The sequence below is a fragment of the Hemicordylus capensis genome, chromosome 1 (assembly GCF_027244095.1).
Source record: "Hemicordylus capensis ecotype Gifberg chromosome 1, rHemCap1.1.pri, whole genome shotgun sequence".
In the NCBI taxonomy this organism is placed as follows: domain Eukaryota; kingdom Metazoa; phylum Chordata; class Lepidosauria; order Squamata; family Cordylidae; genus Hemicordylus; species Hemicordylus capensis.
In genome coordinates, this window is record NC_069657.1 from 437,067,086 (window position 1) to 437,086,513 (window position 19,428).

The following is a 19,428-nucleotide window of genomic DNA, read 5'->3' on the forward strand; positions in this document are numbered from 1 at the left end:
AGTGGGCTGCTTGTAAAGGGGCTAAAGAGAAGCCCATTTACCACCACCACCCCACACAATGTCCATCATTAAGTCCAATAATTTTGTCAAAGGTCCATTGTCTGGCACCTACATTTTTAGGGCTGGCTCCTAGATCTAGAGGAAATGTGTCCAGTCCTGTGCTAGGCAACAGCTGGAATCCCAGTGGATGAGAGATGAGGGCAGTTGAAGATAACTGGAGAGGAAGGAAGAGAGGAGAAGGAAGGAGGAATTTCAGGTGCGAGAAGCTGAGACTTTGTGGATCTTCAGAGGATCAAGAAAGTCCTTATGTCTATAGCCTGGGCTGCATAAATCTACTAGTCTGTGACAAGTGAAATATGTTGCCTGAAAAAAGTCTTAATGAGCAATGTACCAACATAAGTAAAATATTTTGTCTGACTGATCAACTGAGACAGCATTTCTTCATGCCTGGCTTTAAGCAACGAGTGGCAGCAGACTGGCTGTGAGGACCACACAGGATTCTGAAGAGACTCTAGCTGCAGATGCAGGAAACCTCAGATTGCTGCCCTAACCCGTTTAAGCCATCGTGTGAGCACACAAGAGAACTGAGATTGAGGACTGGTGGGCAAAGGGATGTACAGTTGTTTTCAAAGGGTGGGGAAAGAGAAATGTTGCCACATGTGGTGGCTCGGAATAGAAAGAAAACTTGCTGAGGATGGGGCCATAACTCAGTGGGAGAGCATCTGCTTTGCATGTAGAAGGCCCTGGGTTCAATCCCTGGCAACTGAAGGTAGGGCTGGGAAAGACTCCTGCCTGAAACCTTGGAAAGCCGCTGCCAGTCAGAGTAAGTACTGAGCTAGATGGACCAATGGACTGACTCAGTAGAAGGCAGCTTCCTATGTTCCACTCAAACATTTGTCTGGATTCTTTAATCCCCTCTCAGATTCTTTCTAAAAGAACACGTGACTTTCACTCACCAAAGTTTCGTGGCCCCCCCCTCCAATTCAGTTCAAGCCTCAGTAGAGAACCTTCAGGTTCACCTTTGTCTATATGTTGGTCTGTGCTTAATTCTTGTTCATGTACACTGCTTTGAACATCTGGATTCTATTAGATGGAAAAATAAGATATGATTTTAAATAAATGATATTAGCAATAGCAATAGCACTTACATTTATATACCGCTCTATAGCCGGAGCTCTCTAAGCGGTTTACAATGATTTAGCATATTGCCCCCAACATTCTGGGTACTCATTTTACCGACCTCGGAAGGATGGAAGGCTGAGTCAACCTTGAGCCCCTGGTCAGGATCGAACTTGTAACCTTCTGGTTACAGGGCGGCAATTTTACCACTGCGCCACCAGGGGCTCTTATTGACCCTTGGCCAAATAACTAACTGTAACTCATCTGTTGTTAGCTTTTAAAACATTATATTTAGGCTTTGATCACACTTAATTCTTCAAATGAAGCCTAATAGGGGGATGGTTTTCTTTTCAGACTCTGATATTGATGCTGCTACTGCCATGATGCTGTTGAATACTTCCATTGAACAAGGCATTTTAGACTGTAAGTACAATCTTTTTTAAAACGATAAATAGATAATGTGCAGCTTTATCCTATGCACATTTTACTTGGAAGAAAGTCCCACTGTGTTCAGTGGAGCTTATTTCTACGCAAGAGTGCATAGGATTGTAGTCTAAGCATCAAATTATGTGTGCAGGAGGTGCATCAGCTGCAACAAAGCATGAAGCTTTGTAATGCTGCCAGGTGTATCATGATGTTGCTGCACTATTTGGGTCTTTTACCAATCTAATACACATGCTAATTTGGGTACCCAACACTCAGTCCAGTGCACTTGATTACTGGGATGACACTGCTCATTCCGCCCAGTGTAATCCACCCAGTCAAAAACTACCTTCAGTAGTAGTTCTGTGTGACTTCAGAAGCCAGATATACTTTGGATTGTAAACTACCACTTTGAGATGCATTATGAGGTCTATTCAGAACCCTGTAACGTGTGTTCATTGAACACAGGAGGGCAAAGCAGGACTGCACCTGCTAGCCCGTCCCCTTTACCTCCGTTCCGGGAAAACCTCATCTTTGCATTTTAAAATTGTATTGGTTTTTACAATATCTTAACAATCCAATTACATTTAATTAAATAAATATTGACTTCCCACTTACCAGTCTGCGCGGTTCATGTTAGCTATACATATAAACTATTGCTATAGGAATTCAAAACATATATACTCCACATTGCAAACTCGATTTTACCCTGCCCAACCTGCTGTTATTACTGAATTTCAAACCCTGCTGAAAGGTCCATATTGGAAAAATAGTTCTTTAAGTAAAGTAAGAATGGTTCCCAATCTTCTTTGAAACATTCCAAGTTTTCATCCCTTATAAGTGCTGTAAGTTTTGCCATCCCAGCGTATTCCAAAATTTTTATCAACCAGTCTTCTTTTGAGGGCATTTTATTGTCTTTCCATTTCTGCGCATATACTATTCTAGCCGCCGTGGTTGCATACATTAAAAATGTTAAGTTTCTTCTGGAGAACTCTCCTTGAGTTATTCCCAGCAGGAAGGATTCTGGCCTCTTAGGAAATGCCATTTTAAAAAATTTTCTTCAGCTCATTATATATCATATCCCAAAAGGCCTTTGCCTTCCCACATGACCACCACATATGGAAAAAAGTTCCTTCACATTGTCCACATTTCCAACATTTGTTTGAAACATTTTAATACATTAATGCTATTTTTTTCAGTGTCCAATACCACCTGTACATCATCTTATAATAATTTTCTTTTAAAGTATAACATGCAGTGAACTTTAAATCAGTTTTCCATAATTTTTCCCAAGCTGCCATATCTATATTATGATCCACATCTTGAGCCCATCTTATCATAGTTGTTTTAACCACTTCATCTCGTGTCCCCTCCAAAAGCAACAACTTATACATCTTAGAGACTGGGAAAACCTCGTCTTTGGCGAATTCACAGTAGACAAGCCATCAAAATCAATGGCAAACAGGATTAGGGGAATCGTGGCCCCAAAAAGACTGAAAAATACAGTAAAAAAATAAGGGGGGGATACCTCCAAATGACCAGGAGTCAGTAAGAGGGGTGAAGGGGACCCCTGAAAATCGTGAAAACCCTCCCAAAATTGGAAGAAAGGAAAAAAATCTCACCAAACCGCAGATACTTAGATCACAGTTGTCAAGACCGGTTACAATTTCCCAATCGTGGATACTCAAATCCACAATTGGGAAAGCTATGGTTGGTAAGAGAGGACTGTACATGCGTCCTGCAGCAGGACATATGTAGGATCCTCCTGCAGATCTCCAGGTCTGGAGAGGATCTGCTTTTCCAAATCACCAGGAGGCAGAACGAGCAGGCACATCTCTGCTCTCCCTCCACATCTTCTCCTTAAACGCATCCAGGGAATACACAAATAGTGCTCTGGTGTGCAAAAGAAGTATAAAAATACACCTTATTGGAGATACCTGTAAGCAGAGATTCCTTTACTTGGCCAATCAAATGACACAATTCTGTGGCCTCAGAAATTTCTTATTTTGCAGGCCTGCTGCCAGTGGAAGTTTGCAAATTACAAAAAAGAAAAGAAAAGCAAATTGATTAAGTTATCTCCCTGTAGCACAAGTAGAAGGATTAGTAGTTCAAAGCTGCACCTTCCGGGTTAGCTTCAGTATCCTGACCTCACTGAATAAGAACAGCCCTGCTGATTGAGGCCTATCTAGTCCAGCATCCTGTTTCACACAGTGGCCCACCACATGCCTCTGAGAAGCCCACAAGCAGGAGGTGAGGGCATGCCCACTCTCTTGATGTTGCTCCCCTGCAATTGGTATTTAGAGGCCTCTTGCCTCTGAGGCTGGAGGTGGCCTATAGCCCTCAGACTAGTAGCCATTGATAGAATGGTCCTCCATGAATTTATCTTTTATTTATCTAAAAACTATTTATTTAACTATTTATTTAAAATTTTTATCTAAAAACCCCTTTTAAAGCCCTTTAAGCTAGTGGCAATCACCACATCCCGTGGCAGAGAATTCCATAGATATATTATGCGCTGTGAGAAAAATAACCTCCTTTTGTTGGCACGAAATTTCCTGGCCTTTAGTTTTATGGTATGAACCCTGTAGTGTTGTGTGAGAGGGAGAAAAATTTATTTCTGTCTACTCTCTCTAGTCCTTGCATACACCTCTGTCATGTCTCCCCGTAGTCTCCTATTTTCCAAACTAAGAAGCCCCAGATACTGTAGCCTTGCCTCATAAGGAAGGTGCTCCAGGCCACTGATCATCTTGGTTGCCCTCTTCTGCACCCTTTCCAGTTCTACAATGTCCTTCTTAAGATATGGTGACCACAACTGTACACAGTGCTCCAGATGAGGCCGCACCATAGATTTGTATAAGGGCATTATAATATTGGCATTTTTATTTTCAACCTCCTTCCTAATGATCCCTGGCATGGAATTTGCCTTTTTCACAGCTGCTAAAAACTCTTTCAATGAGCTGTCCACCATGACCCCAAGATTTCTCTTCTGGTCATTCACTGACAGCTCAGACCCCATCAGTGTATATGTGAAGCTAGCGTTCTTTGCATTTTTACACTTGCTTACACTGAATTGCATTTACCATTTTGTCGCCCACTCCCCCACTTTGGAGAGATCCTTTTGGAGCTTATCACAATCTGCTTTGGATTTCATCACCCTAGACAGTTTAGTGTCGTCTGCAGATTTGGCCACTTCTCTGCTTACCCCATTTATGATCATTTATGAACATGTTAAAGAGCACTGATTCCAGTACAAATCCTTGGGGGACTGCACTTCTCACTTCCCTCCATGGCTAAAACTGTCCATTTATTCCTACCCTCTGTTTCTTGTCCTTCAATCAGTTACCAATCCAGTCTGAACCTGTCCCTTTATCCCATGCCTGCTAAGTTTACTCAAGAGCATTTGGTGGGGAACTTTATCAAATGCCTTTTGGAAGTCCAAGTATACACTGTAAGGGAGATAGCACATGTCAGCAACAGGTAAGAGGCATATAGGTGTTTATATACCAATGCCAGAAAACTCTGAGCTGAAATGGATGATCTGGAATGCTTGTTTGCTAATGGAAACATAGACATAGTGGCATAATGGAAACCTGGTAGAACGGTGACAACCAGAGTGACACTTTTATTCCTGGATACAAACTCTACAGAAAGGATAGTGAGGGGTGGAGTCATGGCTGTAGCTATAATTGAGCAGATAGGTTCAAAGAACCCAGTCCCCCCCCCCCGCTTCTGAGGGGCCCCCAATCCACCCCTCCCTAATTTTTTCATGATCTCCCTCACTCCGAGAGGCCACCAGGGAGGGGTTGAACATGGGGCCCCTCTCCCTTAGCTACACCGCTGGGTGGAGTAGCACTGAAATTTTGAAATTGCAAATTCCTAGCAAAAATATGTAACTTGTCCCTATAATCAGGCTCTCTACCAGAGGACTGGAAAGTAGTTAACGTAACTCTGATTTTCAAAAAGGTATCCAGGGGGGATCTGGGAAATTACAGGCTGGTTAGCTTAACTTCTGTGCTCGGTAAATTGATGGAAAGCATACTTAAGGACAAAATTGTTAAACATATAGAAGAAAAGGCCTTGCTGAAGGAGAACCAGCATGGCTTCTGCAAGGGCAAATATTGCCTCACTAACCTTTTGGAGTGTCAGCATGCATGTGGATTAAGGTAATCCGGTTGACATCGTATACTTGGACTTCCAAAAAACCTTTTGACAGAGTTCTCCACCAAATGTTCTTAAGTAAATTTAGCAGTCATAGGATAAGGGTACGGGTTCATGTGTGGATTGGTAACTGATTGAAGGACAGGAAACAGAGGGTAGGACTAAAATGGGTAGTTTTCACAGTGATGGGCAGTTTTCACAATGGAGGTAAGTAAGAAGTGGGGTCCCCCAGGGATTTGTACTGGGACTAGTGCTCCTTAACTTGTTCATAAATGATCTAGAAGTTGTGGTAAACAGCGAACTGGCCAGACTTATAGTGTTGTAGATGACACTAAACTATGGAGGGTAGTAAAATCCACAACTGATTGTGATCAGCTCCAAAATGATCTCTCCAAACTGGGGGAGTGGGCGACAAAACATTGCAGTAAATGCAGTTCAATGTAAGCAAGTGTAAAGTGATGCATATTGGGGCAAAAAACTGCAACTTCACATATACACTGATGAGGTCTGAGCTGTCAGTGACTGACCAGGAAAGAGATCTTGGGGTCGTGGTGGACTCCTTGTTGAAAGTGTTGACTCAGTGTGCGGCAGCTGTGAAAAAGGCAAATTCCATGGTAGGGATCATTAGAAGAGGGATTGAAAATAAAAAATATGTATATTATAATATCCTCATAAAAGTCTATGGTGGGGCCACATTTGGAGTACTGTGTACATTTCTGGTCACCTTAAGTTCTGGTATCTTAAGAAGTATATTGTAGAACAGGAAATGGTGCAGAAGAGGGCAACCAAGATGATCAGGGGCCTGGGGCACCTCCTTATGAAGCAAGGCTATAGCATCTGGGGCTTTTTTGTTTGGAAAAGAGGCTACTATGGGGAGACATGATAAAGGTGTATAAAATTATGTATGGAGTAGAGAGAGTGGGCAGAGAATTTTTTCTCCCTCTCTCACAACACTATAACCAGGGGTCATCCCTTGAAACTGAAAGCCGGGAAGTTTAAGGCCAACGAAAGGAGGTTCTTTTTCACACAGCGCATAATAAATCTATGGAATTCTCTGCTACAGGATGTGGCGATGACCATTAGTTTGGATGGCTTTAAAACGGGCTTAGACAAATTCATGGAGGACAGATCTATCAATGGCTACTAGTCTGGTAGCTCTAGGCCCCCTCCAGCCTCAGAGGCAAGATGCCTCTAAATTCCAGTTGCAGGGGAGCAACATCAAGAGAGAGGGCATGCCCTCACCTCTTGCCTGTAGGCTTCTCCGAGGCATCTGGTGAGCCACTGTGTGAAACAGGATGCGGGACTATAGGCCTTGCGTCTCATCCAGAAGGGCTGTTCTTATGTCAACCAGACTGCATTTATCCACATGCCTGTTGATACTCTCAAAGCCTTCCAAAATTTAGTGAGGCAAGACTTGCCCTTGCAGAAGTCATGTTGGTTCTCCTTGCAAGGCCTGTTCTTCTGTATGTTTAACTATTTTATTCTTCAGTATGTTTTCCATCAATTTACCCAGCAGAGAAAAGCTAACCAGCCTGTAGTTTCCCAGATCTCCCCTGGATCCCTTTTTGAAAATCAGAGTTAATTAACTATTTTCCAGTCCTCTGGTAGAGAGCCTGATTGTAGGCTCTCTACCACAGATGTAACTGTATGGACATATTACATATTTTTGCTAGGAGATGAGCAATTTCACATTTGTTCCTTCAGAACTCTTGGGTGGATGCCATCTGGCCCTAGTGATTTGTTAATTTTTAGTTTTTCAAGAGAGTTTAGAAAAACTCTCTCGCCAACTCAAATTGGCCCAGTTCTTCAGCTTCCAAGCCTAAGAAGCTCAGTTCCAAAGTGGGTATATGGTCAGTATCCTCTGACATGAAGACAGATGCAAAATAAGGAAGTAGTAGAACATGCTTGTCTGACAGCAAATAAAGGCAGAGGTGTTGTGCCTCAGGGAAGCTTCAGGCAGAGCTTTGGAAATTTCTCCCAGATCTCTTCAACTCTCTGTTTCTATCAGACTCTCGGGAGCAGCTTTTTGAGGAACACAAGAGGTGGCACAGGGAAGAAAAGGCAATTAAAGTTCTAGTGTAAAGGTAGAACACTATGTGTGGCCCTTCAGATCCCAACCAAAGTTTCATTTATATATTTTATTACAGTATTTAATAGCTTGCACTTTGAATTCCAAAGGACCTCCAAGGTGGATTACGAAAAAATTAAAAAGAGCATAAAAACTATTTTTAAAACTAATGCATCTTAATTTACAAAAACTAGTAGATTAATTTACAAAAAAGCAGTAGAATTTTTGAAACTACCAAGTAGTCCAGTAACAGATGCGTATTAAGCCAGCTTAAGGATCCTCTTGAAAAGCCAGGTTTTTGCTTGATAGGTCCCAGGATTGATTCCTGGGATATTCGGTTAAATTTGGGAGAGACCCCCATACCTGAAAGCCTGGAGAACCACTGCCAGTCAGTATAGACAATACTGAGCTATTTGGATGAACTGTCGAATTCAGCAGAAGTCAGCTTTGCATGTTCAGAAACTGAGAAGTGATTGGGGTAAGCCCTAATTGGGGAATAAGCCCCGTTGAACCTAGTGGGAGGTATTCTGAGTAAATGTGCCTAGATTGTGCGGTTTCTCTCTTAACAGTGCAGACTGGGCACATTTTTCATTTGCACCCATCTTCAGAGTGGAAACCTGACCACTCGGACTGCTAAATGATCCGTCCCCAATTCTGATAGGCGCCTGCTTTCCTGTAGGTGAAAAGCCGCAGCCTCTCAAGCTCTCTAAAAAAAGGAACTACGGCAACGCGTTCCATAACCACAGTAAGGCAAGCCAGCAGGAGAAGAGTGTCGCAGTCCCCAGCATTGACCCCAAGGAGGATCACAATTACAGCGCCAGCAGTGTGGCCTCGCAGCGGTGCACATCTCTATCCAGCGTGTCTTCCCTCTCCTCCATCGACGAGGTCTACGATTTTGTCTCGGAGGCCAGCCGGGAAGGAAGCGACGACAGCGAAGGGTTCCACAGCGAAGCAGACACAGACGGTGATGACGGCGACCCCCTGGCAGGCAGTGGGTTTACTGTGCAGCCACACATCGGTACCTCAGGCAAGAACCAGCCTCGTCAAAAAGCCCTGGAGGAGCTCTGCCAGGAAATAGACGAGGAACTGAAGGAGGCCGCTGGGTCTCTGCTTCACTTAGCCGGGATCAGTACGTGTCTAGGCTCCCTCATAAGTACTGCAAAGACCCATAGCCAGAAACGGAGGAAAAAAAATAGTGACACCATGTGAAATGAGACCTCTCTTGATTTGGATATAAATGCGCATTTTATTTTTTAGCGTGGCAATACTCCTCTACTTTTTACCCTTCACAAGGGTGATCAAAGCCATAAAAGGACTTTTTGTTTGTCTTTAATTTTTGCAGGATATAGTTTCACAATTTTTTTTAAACTGGTTTTTTAAATGGTAAGGGTGGTGGTCGTGATTTTTAGGTATTGAAGAACTGATTAAAATTGCAAAAAAAAGAAAAAAAAGGTGGGCTAAGGAAACCCTAACTGCTTTATTTTCCCTTTATAATTTTAGCAAAGATTATTTGAGATTTTCAGCAGAGTGGTTTGGATTCACATGAGTGACATTGCCTGTTTCATCTCATGCTAAAGGTGAAAAGTTCCATCTTGCCTTAGGTAGGAGGTTGTACAGAGATCATCTGTTTGTATTAAGTTAACTTGAGGGATTCATGACCCCATGCAGATGGAGCCTTGCATAGAGTGCATGTGTAGTGGGAATAGATAATTGCTCCATGATTTCCAGTGCACCTATCCAAACCTGCCTGATGTTCATATGCTGGACACTGCTTTGGAACTGGGGTTTGCATGCATAAAATCCAGTGTGCAGTCTCGGTCTCTCACTCTCGAATTTTGAAGAGTAAGGATTGCCTGGATCAGATTTGCATGCAGTGGTCTACTTTTGTCTGTACAGTCATTAGCTATCAAGATCAGGAGATCAAGCAAGGTGGGCTTGATCTTGGTTGGGCTCTTCACACCTTAGCTTCTCTTCCAAAGTAGTACCCGGCATGCCAAATTAGATGGGCCTGAAGTTGGAGCATGGGCACTGGGAGTGGGAGAATATGCAGGTCAATCTCTCTCTCACTCCTCCAACCTTATGCACTAAGAGCCTTGTCTGTGTCAGGATCTGGAACGTGTAGTGGGTTGGGACTTGGAACATCTTCATATGTTGTGTTCTTACACAATGGCAAACAGAGGAGAGGTTTATTGCCTTCCACCTTTGCTTCCATTGTTGTGCAATTGTCTTGAGTGCAAAGAGTCCCTAGTCCACAATAATCCCAAATACTATAAAGCTGCCATTGTGGACCAGTTGCCATTTGACCAATAGCTGCAGTTATCATGTGGGAAAGATGTAACATGTGAACTTGAATCTAGAGTTCTAGAAACACCTAGAGTTTCCCTCCTATTTGTGGCAAAAGAATTAAGAAGCTGGGTCCTTCTTCTGTAGTCTTGAAACCCCAATTAAGTGAAAAATATTGATTGCTAAGTTGTAAAAGGCTATTGTATAGAAAACCTGCTCTTAAATGTCCAGGTAAAGCATTGCATAATGGTGATTATGTGTGTGCGCACACCATTTTAAGGTTAAGATTAGCTGATATTGGTCTAATTCTTACTGAAGCGGTAAACCTCTGTCTAGCCTAGCCTAGCCTTCTCCCTGACATGCTGTTTTCTGAGTAGGAATCTTTATTTCAGGGCGGAGCATCCCATCACATGAACCCCCACTTGTTGTCTGAAGTGGTCCAGCCCAAATACTGTTGTACTGCCTCAGTGAGAATGAAACCTTTGAAAGAGGGTTTCCCCTGAATGCTCTCATGCCGCTTGGAAGATCAGCCATTTCTCCCCCTACTGCGTTCTTCTGTTTTGCTCTGAATTAACTGAACAATTCTTGAAAAACCAGTATATAAGATACAGCCTTTAATGGGTACTGTTGAAAATAATGTCGTGTGATGTACACACTCTTGTTAAGACACTGAAAGGGGATTGGAAGATGTACTGTACGCCAGGGGTTCTCAAATGGGGGTCCCCAGATGTTGTTGGAGTGCAGCTCCCATCATCTCCAGCCACAATGGCTGAGGATGGGAGTAGTCCAATGTCTGAGAATCAAAGTCTGAGAACCCTACATATTTTTTTTTAATTAGATCCCCATTGGATCTTAAAACAGGGCTGCACAACTGCGGCTCTCCAGCTGTTGTTGGACAACATCTCTCATCATCCCCTTCAGCCATTGTGACTGAATGGCACATATGCGCTTCTGGTCCTTCTGAGGTGGCAGCTCTGTTCCATGGGTGCTCCACTGTGTGCAGCTGGAGGTGTGGAAAATATTTTGGAAGAGGGAGACATGTTTGCAGTCAGTCTACGGTTCAAAGCCAACCAGGTCCAGGTTAGCCCTTTAGTTGTTCCCATTGTCTGTACTGATTAGTGGTTAGGACAGGAAGGAGGGCAGTGCACATCACAGGGATCTGATGGCTTTGCCCACCTATTCAGTTTCTGAATAAGCAACCTGTTGGTGTTCCCTCAGAGCAGTGTGGGAAGGAGCCCTGATTGAGATGAATGGCTACCCAGAAAGCGAATTGCAGTGCTGCCGTGCTAGTAGGTTTCACACATGGACCAGATCCATGGAAATGTCCCCTGTGTGAGCCACCACAGAAATAAACAGGAGCTTTTTTTCAAGAAGGCACAGCTACACTCTTATGCCAAACTGCACAACTTTGACTCCAAAGCTGTTTTGGTCTACAACTCCCATCATCCCCAGCCACAATGGCCAACAGTCAAGGTTTATGGGAGTTATAGTCCAACCTCTTCAGAAGGGCTAGAGTTGTGCAGCCATGCTCTTATGTTGTCCCTGTTCTTTTCAAAGCATTCATTTCTGGGCAGTGGGTTGGAGCCATTGTGCTCTGTAGTTCTTGGAATGTCTTGAATGTTGTTCCATCTTGATCAAAGCATGAGCCTAGCTGATTTTGGCTGGTTTGCTGGGGTGGGTTGTGGCAGCTTGACGTGCCATTTAATCTTCACATTGTTTTCTGGGTCTTGGAGTGTGAGCAAAAGGTCACAGGCTGCACCAGTTACGCAAATCTACCTGTTGGAAAAACAATTCCAAATTACAGATCACAACGTCAGGTTTTTGGCAAAGTAGAGTGAAGCTACAGTTTTAACTAGTAGCAAGTAAAGTGGAAGGTGGTTCTTCGCTTCCATAGTGACAAAGTAGTAAGTTAGAGGTTTTTATTTCACTGCCTTTTTGTGAATATTGCCTCCTTATAGCCAGCATAAACTATGATGCTGTAATAATTGCTGTAGCCATTCTGTAGAGGTCCAGTGCATTGACTGAGATCAAGGAAGCCCAGTCAAAGATTTCTTGTTATTAGCTCTGGAATGGTTTGCATTGGCAATAGAGGACAAAAACTGTGGTTTTTCTGGATCACAACGGCCACCTATTGCTCAACATCCACAGAAGTTCTCCTGGGGTAGGCCTTAAGGTTGCAAGGGTCTATGTAGCATTTCTTTTTAGTATATCACAGCAAATCTTTGTTAAAATGGTGGCAAACTGTAAATGGCTCTAGCTTGTAATCACATTGCTAGTTTCTAGACAAAAAGAATCTATAATGCATGGACGTTTGCACGCTCACCTCTTTGTTCACAACTTGCTCCAATGTAAAGTGTAAACACAAATGGTGCTTGTTTTGTAAATCACCTGCTTCTCCTCTTCAGCCCAGATGTTCTGATGGATTGGCCAAAGCAACTCTCTGCCTGCCAAAAGCGCTTTTAGAGCAATTTCCTGTGTTTATGATTTTGGTCCCAGAAGTTCAGCCACAAGTCAACATGGGAAGGACTGATACCTGTATCTACTTACGAGTCAGAGATGGGTGGTATTTTGTAAGTTATTTCCAAAATTGTACAGGCAGTGTGTTTTTCTTCTATGAAATACACTCCTATAACATTAAAACAGGGGTGCTCAAACGTTTTGATACTGTTACCCTCTAAAATAATATATAAAACGGCATGACCCGCCATGTTTAAAGCTATTGGATGACATCCAGACTAATGCTGTGTAGACCAAAAACAGGTTGCTGAGGATCAAGCAGTGTGTTTCCAGTCTGGCAGAGTGCTCCCAGGGTGTTCCCGAAGTGCAGTCAAGCTCTGAAAATTATTTGTGCTCCTGCACAAGAGTGGAAGAGTGACCATGTTTTGGAAGACCAGCTCAGGGGCTAATGCTCCAGTGATGTTAGGACCACACACACTTTGTTAGGCAGGATGTATGTCAGCCATTGATTTGATTAGGCAGAGATAAATAAAGCACATTTACCTTTTAAATGAGGATGAGCTTGCTTGCTCCTACTTAGTTTTTCAAATCTGAGTTTTATGTTTGAGACTGCCAGTCTAATGTTGGGCTCCAAGTTAATTTCAATAGGTATTTGCTTATTATAGCAGCAACTACTGAAAACTCTGGTTCACACACAAGTAGGGAATCAAGCAAAGGGGGTCAGTATTTTCATGGCTTTCTCACTTAATTCTTTGTACTCCACTTGCACACTAATCCAAAATTCAGGAAGAGACACTGTCAAGACCGTGAAGCGAAGAATTGCTCAGACTTCGAGGCATGAGGAGAGGGACATAAGCTGAAAACCACCCTGCTCCTCTGCTGCTCACAAAGCCAAGGACAGGTAAAGCAATGGCATTTCTTGGACCACTTGCTAGATGAGCTCTAGTAAGTGTCTCCCGTGAGGGAACTCTCCCCTAGCCTGACAGCCAAAGAAGTGTCACTGCTGTGCCTGTCCTTGGCTTTGTGAGAAGCAGAGGAGCCGAGTTATTGGCTTCTGTCTCCATCTGCCTCCCATTGCCCCTGACTATCTCCACATCTTGGACATGTTGGGTAAGGCCTAGGTCCTCCTGACCTTCCTGAGTTGTTTGGGACCCCCTTTAAAGTGGTTTGAGGCCCCTAGGGGGTCCCAGCCCCAGTTTGAGATCCCCTGCATGAAAAGGTTATGCCAAAGCAATATAGAAGCCAAAATTGAGACGCTCTAGTGAGTTAAAATGGCTGTTTAAATAAAAATGTGGGGCGTTGCTTGTTTTTGCTGTTGAAAGCTTTACAAAAAGGGTGCTTGGCGGGCCTCTTTGGGTAGTGTGTTTTACAGTTTTACAGTTGTGGTGCCACTCCAAAAAAAGAACTTGCTTGAGGTGCATCTTGATTTTACCTCCCTAAAAGATGACCCTCCCTAGAAGATAGAGCCCTGCCTGCCAGCCTCAGGGATAAGATATTCCCATCGACAAGTTGAGCCCATGCTGTTAAGGCTCTTTCCCTCATCTTCTCAAACATAACCCATGTCTGAACTCATGAATGGATTGTATTTCCTTCCCATGTTGTGATTTTTGCCTCAGCTGTGACTTGTGAGCAACCCCCTTAAATGAAGAATGATGTCCGACTGCATGGAAGTTCATATGAATTCACTGTTTTTGCAAACCGAAACGCCTGTATAGTAAGTGCAAATGCGAAATTTAAAGTCTTGTATGTTACATTGCTGACCAGAGATGCCCTGTGCATTAGCATTTGTCCAAGATATATGTGTTAATAATGTATGTGGTGTGAAATATTTTCATAGCAATGCAGATAATGGGGCTGCTCTATGAAGACAGTGTATCTTTAGGTCCTGCATATCTTCTTAAGTCTGAAAAGAATGAAATCCACTTTCTGCTAAAACTGGCCAGATTTTAAAATGAGGCTCCTTCCCTCCTCCCAAACTCCATTGTTCGGTCTTGTTGCCTTGCATCTGACCTGATCGCTTATAGTCTTTCGTCTTCCCTTTATTAATGAAGTGTTGAGCGTCCCTTTTATGATAGAAAATGTATGTAGTATTCGTCTGCATTGATTTATGGTTTCTACAATCTTTCCCATGAGCAAAGGCGGAGCAGCAAAAGCATTTGGTGGGAGCAAAAGCCGAGAGAACACAGCTCCACTTAAAAATCCATGTTAAAGGGCTGAAATTGTGGCAGGACAAGAACTCTGTACCCCCCCACCCCACAAGATCTCAGTGCTTGAGATCTGGTCTATATGATTAGTTCTGTAAACTGCAAATTCAAGCAGCAATTGCAAATACCATTTTTGAATGCACTTCCAAATATAAACATCTTCTGCAAGTAAGAAACTAGCACATTATGGGGGAAAGATTCTCAACTCATCCACTCCCTGAGGTGCTACTTTTCTAGGGATTTCTTTTTAACAGTAGGGGAGTGTTCACAAATTTGATTTGTACTTCCAGTCTGAAGTGGTGCAGTCAGTTCTGTCACCTCGAGAGTCGTTCTGCATTTGTAGATCTAACATGAATCACACAGGATGCAGTGGTAGAATTCTGGGCTGTACCACTTCAGTCTGCAGGGGAGGAATGGTATTTGCGGATTCTCCCCTATTTAAAAAGCAAACTCTTCTTCCATGCATGTAGCAAGCAGCACATCAGGGCAAAGGGTTCAGCATAGTCCTTTCCCTGACATGCAGTTTACTACCTATAGGGAACATTTTATGTGGGAGTAATAAAAAAAGGTGAGGGAGACCTCCCTGCTGCAACTGCATTTTTAAGTGGTGCTGGCCAGAATTCTGACCCCTCCCCTTTCCATGTAACATATATACCAGTTCTGAGATCTTGGGATGGGTCCCTTCACACATTATGAAGGTTTGATTCATTTGCAGATGTATTGTGGAAAGACTGCCGAATGAGGATGATGTTGATCAAGGACAGACATGTTTTTGGTATAAATCTGCCCCCTGCTGTTTTCATGTTTTGGGACCCGTACTCTGTCCTGATCTCCACAACAGACTGACTGGAGTGAACATGGCACGGCATAGTCAACACGGCTAGAGTTCTATCAGTTTGGGGCAGGGACTGGGAGACCATTTTACAAGACTTATGCCTTCCTAACTGTTTAAAGGTGATTCTCTTCCTAGGTGTCCCCTGCCCTTTGTGTCTTGGTCTTTCCTTCCAGTAAAAAAACAGTAAAACATACATAGCATTAATCTAGAGTACAGTGACACTTGGCTCTCTCTTCCAGAAGTAGTTGCATCTCTGGGTTACATTCAGTGCAACTATCCTACTTGTCAATACTGCATGCCCTCTTCATACCAAATTCCTGAATAAAAGACTGTGTCCACAGGAAAAAATACATGGTATAATCCTCCAACAGGGACTATACCACTTTAGAATCTGGGTAGTTTAGTATACAATGAAATGAATCTTGGATGTAACGAGCATGTGTGAGAGCAGGCATGTCTAGAATCCTTCACCCTGACATTATCTTTTTCTGTCTCCAGGGAACAGTGTTCCCTCTAACAGGGATTCCCAGATGTTGTTGACTACAACTCCCAGAATCTCCAAGCAAAAGCCATTGCAGCTTGGGGTTCTGGGAGTTTTAGTCAACAACATCTGGGAATCTCTGTTAGAGGAGTTTATGTAGAGAGCATTTTGTCAGGGAGTTTATGTGGGGAGCATTTTGTCCCTGCAATCCCTGCCTGTATTCAAGTGGTATATTCTCAGGGTAACTGTGCCACATACTATTTTCTGAATGTATAGCTTAGCTTTTTGTTTCTTTTTGGTTTTAGTTCGTGTAGGAAGGAAGGGAAGAGGGCGTTGTAGCTTCATTGTGTGCCCAGATGAAAAACAAATCCTGGTCCTGTTGCCACAGCAAAGACAGACAGGAACAGATATATCTAGTGCTTGACACCTAGGATATCTAGGGCTTGGGTAAATCTTGAAGAAGGAGTTACCCTTGAAGAAGTGAAGGTGTTGAATGGTGGCAACCATTCAGTAGGAACCAACTTTACCACCATTTCAGTTAATACACAATTCAGATGGAAATTACATTATGCTTGATACAGGGTGGCTAATAAACAAGCATCCCCGTGTGTCTATTACTACTCCATTAAATGGAGGATGGCTTACCCCAGGTCGTGCCCTTATGAAGTGCTTCACTGCCAACCACGCCACTTCATTGGTTGCTGCTATCAAAGATGCATATAGTGATGTTCCAAGGTGGGGGAAATGATTCTGTATGTTATGGCAGAGAAATAGATATGTGGATGCCATTTGAGCAGCAGCCATGTGCCAAGCATAACGGATTGTTCACCCATTTTGCGACTTGATTTTGTTTGTTTGTTTAACTTGGCGATCTTTTGTAGATGGGTTCACACCGAATCATCAGTCTTAGCAACAGGTAGAAGGCAGTGGAAACTGTTAAGACCTACTCAGTTCCAAAATGAATATGGAGAGGTTTCCAAGAGGCTCGCCCCTACTTGAGATAAACACTGATGCCACTGCCATGCAAATCCTTCTCTTTCATCTTTCAATGCTAAATTATAGCTTCTGTAAGAATTGCAGGCAATCCTTTTAGAAAGCCCAACTTTGAAACTTGTACAATTTGCAGCTTCTTTGTTAGGCTAAAGCAAACTCTTTGGTTAAAGCAAAGCACACCCCGCCATGCTAATAATGGGGTAGTCAAAATATTTATTGAAAAAGAAGTGTAGAGTATTTTAAAAATATTGTACCTGCCATTTATTTGGAAAAGCACATTCTTCACAGCTAACTGCCAGTGCCAATAAAAGGTCTGTTTTAGAAATGTACATTTTTTGCAGACGTTAAAGTGCATAATTTAAAGTATTATGTTGCCATCTTACAGTGATATGAAACCATTTCCAATTGCCGATTCATTGTAACTATTATTTATTTAAAAAGTGGAAATTGTAAGAATGCTTTCTGATCAAAATAACCAGAGTTCTTTTTAAACAATTAGCTTGCCCCATGTCCCCCCACCCCTCAATGTAGCATAAGAAAAAGCTCCTCAGATTTATTTAGAATAACTCTGCCAGTAGATAAACACCATCCTAACCCTTTCCCCCCTGATCCCAGTTGAGTAGTTTGCCTGGTTTAAAAATAATTTTACAGATACTTTAGTTTTTGTATGCTAACCTCTATTAATTAAAATGTTTATGGAGTTTATTTTTACCAAAGAGATGCAATTCATTATGATAAAGTATTTCAAAATAAACTTTGTTTTATAACATTTTTGACTGATAATGTGTTTTCTGCATGTGTGTCAGTATGATTGCAAGCCTTTGTTATGAACTTTCAGAGGCTTGTTCCTGTCTGTGCATGGTGTCTGTCTTGCATATTTGACGGTGCTCTGGTTGGCCACTATTTTGACTTAGTGGGCCACTTTGTGGTGGGAGGAGAGGCCTTCCCTTTGGGAGTGGAGGGAGAGAACAGAGGGTAAGACCTGTGTCTTTTTCAAATTTATCTGATAAAGATGCATGGGGGAGAGAATTGCATGTCCCTCTGTCTCCTCTTTGGTCTTCCCATTCCTAGCTAGGAAAGACTGGATGGGCACAAAGTCAGAAGCACTATTAAGACATTGTGTTGTACACATGTATAGGTCTGAACATGTGTACACATTTTGGAGTGAACAGAAATACGAAAGAATTCCCTTCCACATGAATCTCTATCAGATAAACATGCATTCTTATTAAATGTCAACTTGGATACTGGACCACCACATGTAGCGTACAAAATTATGTGTACAAAAGAATATATGTTGAACAGAACATGCAAATAACTGTATGAATTGACAGGTCAACAATTGTATGCATTGTCCACACATTGTGTGTTGCGTGTAACTTGTGAAGAGGACCAAGAATCCTCTCTTTTGTGCACCATTCCTTGGAGCAGTTTCAAGATCAGGGAGGGAAGGATGGAGCGTTTTGGAAGTGGGGTAGAAACAGAGTGACTTATCCAAAGGAGCTGGATCCATCTCATGACCCTTGGCACAACACTGAGCATAATGGCATTTTAGCTCTGCGAATAAGGTCCAAACACCTTAAGTGGTGCAGCGGGGAAATGCTTGGCTAACAAGCAGAAGGTTGCCGGTTTGAATCTCCACTGGTACTATATCGGGCAACAGCGATATAAGAAGATGCTGAAAGGCATCATCTCATACTGCGTGGGGGGAGGCAATGGTAAACCCCTCCTGTATTCTACCAAAAGACAACCACAGGGCTCTGTGGGCACCAGGAGTCAAAATCAATGGCACACTTTACCTTTACCTTTACCAAACTGAGCTAGCTTAACAACTGGAGACTATACAGCATGCCGCTTGCCAGGCTATCTGCTCTAGTGACTGTGTAAAGCAGAAAACCCAGTCTACATAATTCAAACACAAGAAGCTGCCTTAGGTCATCTAGTCTCCTGGCAGTGACTCCCATCTTTGGAATCACTTACTAAGTCCAGTGTGGAAGACTGAGGAGATGGGCCCTTAAACAAGCTGTCAAAACCATCCATGTTTGTTCCATGACTGGCTCTCTAGGTTTTTTAATGTCAAAAAGTTGGCTGTTAACTTCTGTCAGTTTGCTGGCATTTTTATTTTGCTTACTTGTAATTTGTAAGCTGCGTTGAGAACAGTGGTTGAAATGCAGTGGCTGAAAAGCCTGCCAGTTATGTCGCCAAGGTCTCCTAGAGCTTTCCACACTTAGTTAGTCGATGTCACAAGGTCATAAGAACAGCCCTGCTGTTCTTCCCGGCCCAAGGAAGCCCATCTAGTCCAGCATCCTGTTTCAGTGACCCACCAGATGCCGCTGGAAGCCACAGGCAGGAGTTGAGGGCATGCCCTCTCTCCTGCTGTGACTCCCCTGCAACTGGTACTCAGAGG

At 43.0% G+C, this 19,428-nt stretch overlaps 1 protein-coding gene across 11 annotated transcripts in view; it reads left to right on the forward strand.

Moving 5' to 3' along the window:
• FOXN2 (forkhead box N2) overlaps positions 1-19,428 on the forward strand; it is a 114,913-nt gene that overhangs the window by 56,822 nt on the left and 38,663 nt on the right. For 8 of the 11 annotated variants that reach the window (XM_053244188.1, XM_053244141.1, XM_053244167.1 and 5 more), the window contains 2 exons: positions 1,474-1,542; positions 8,430-17,790. In XM_053244188.1, the coding sequence (XP_053100163.1) occupies positions 1,474-1,542; positions 8,430-8,977 (617 nt within the window). In that variant the 3' untranslated portion in view covers positions 8,978-17,790. Of the gene's footprint in view, positions 1-1,473; positions 1,543-8,429; positions 17,791-19,428 lie in introns of those variants that run through there. The other 3 variants (XR_008305816.1, XM_053244219.1, XR_008305827.1) reach the window with 3 other exon arrangements.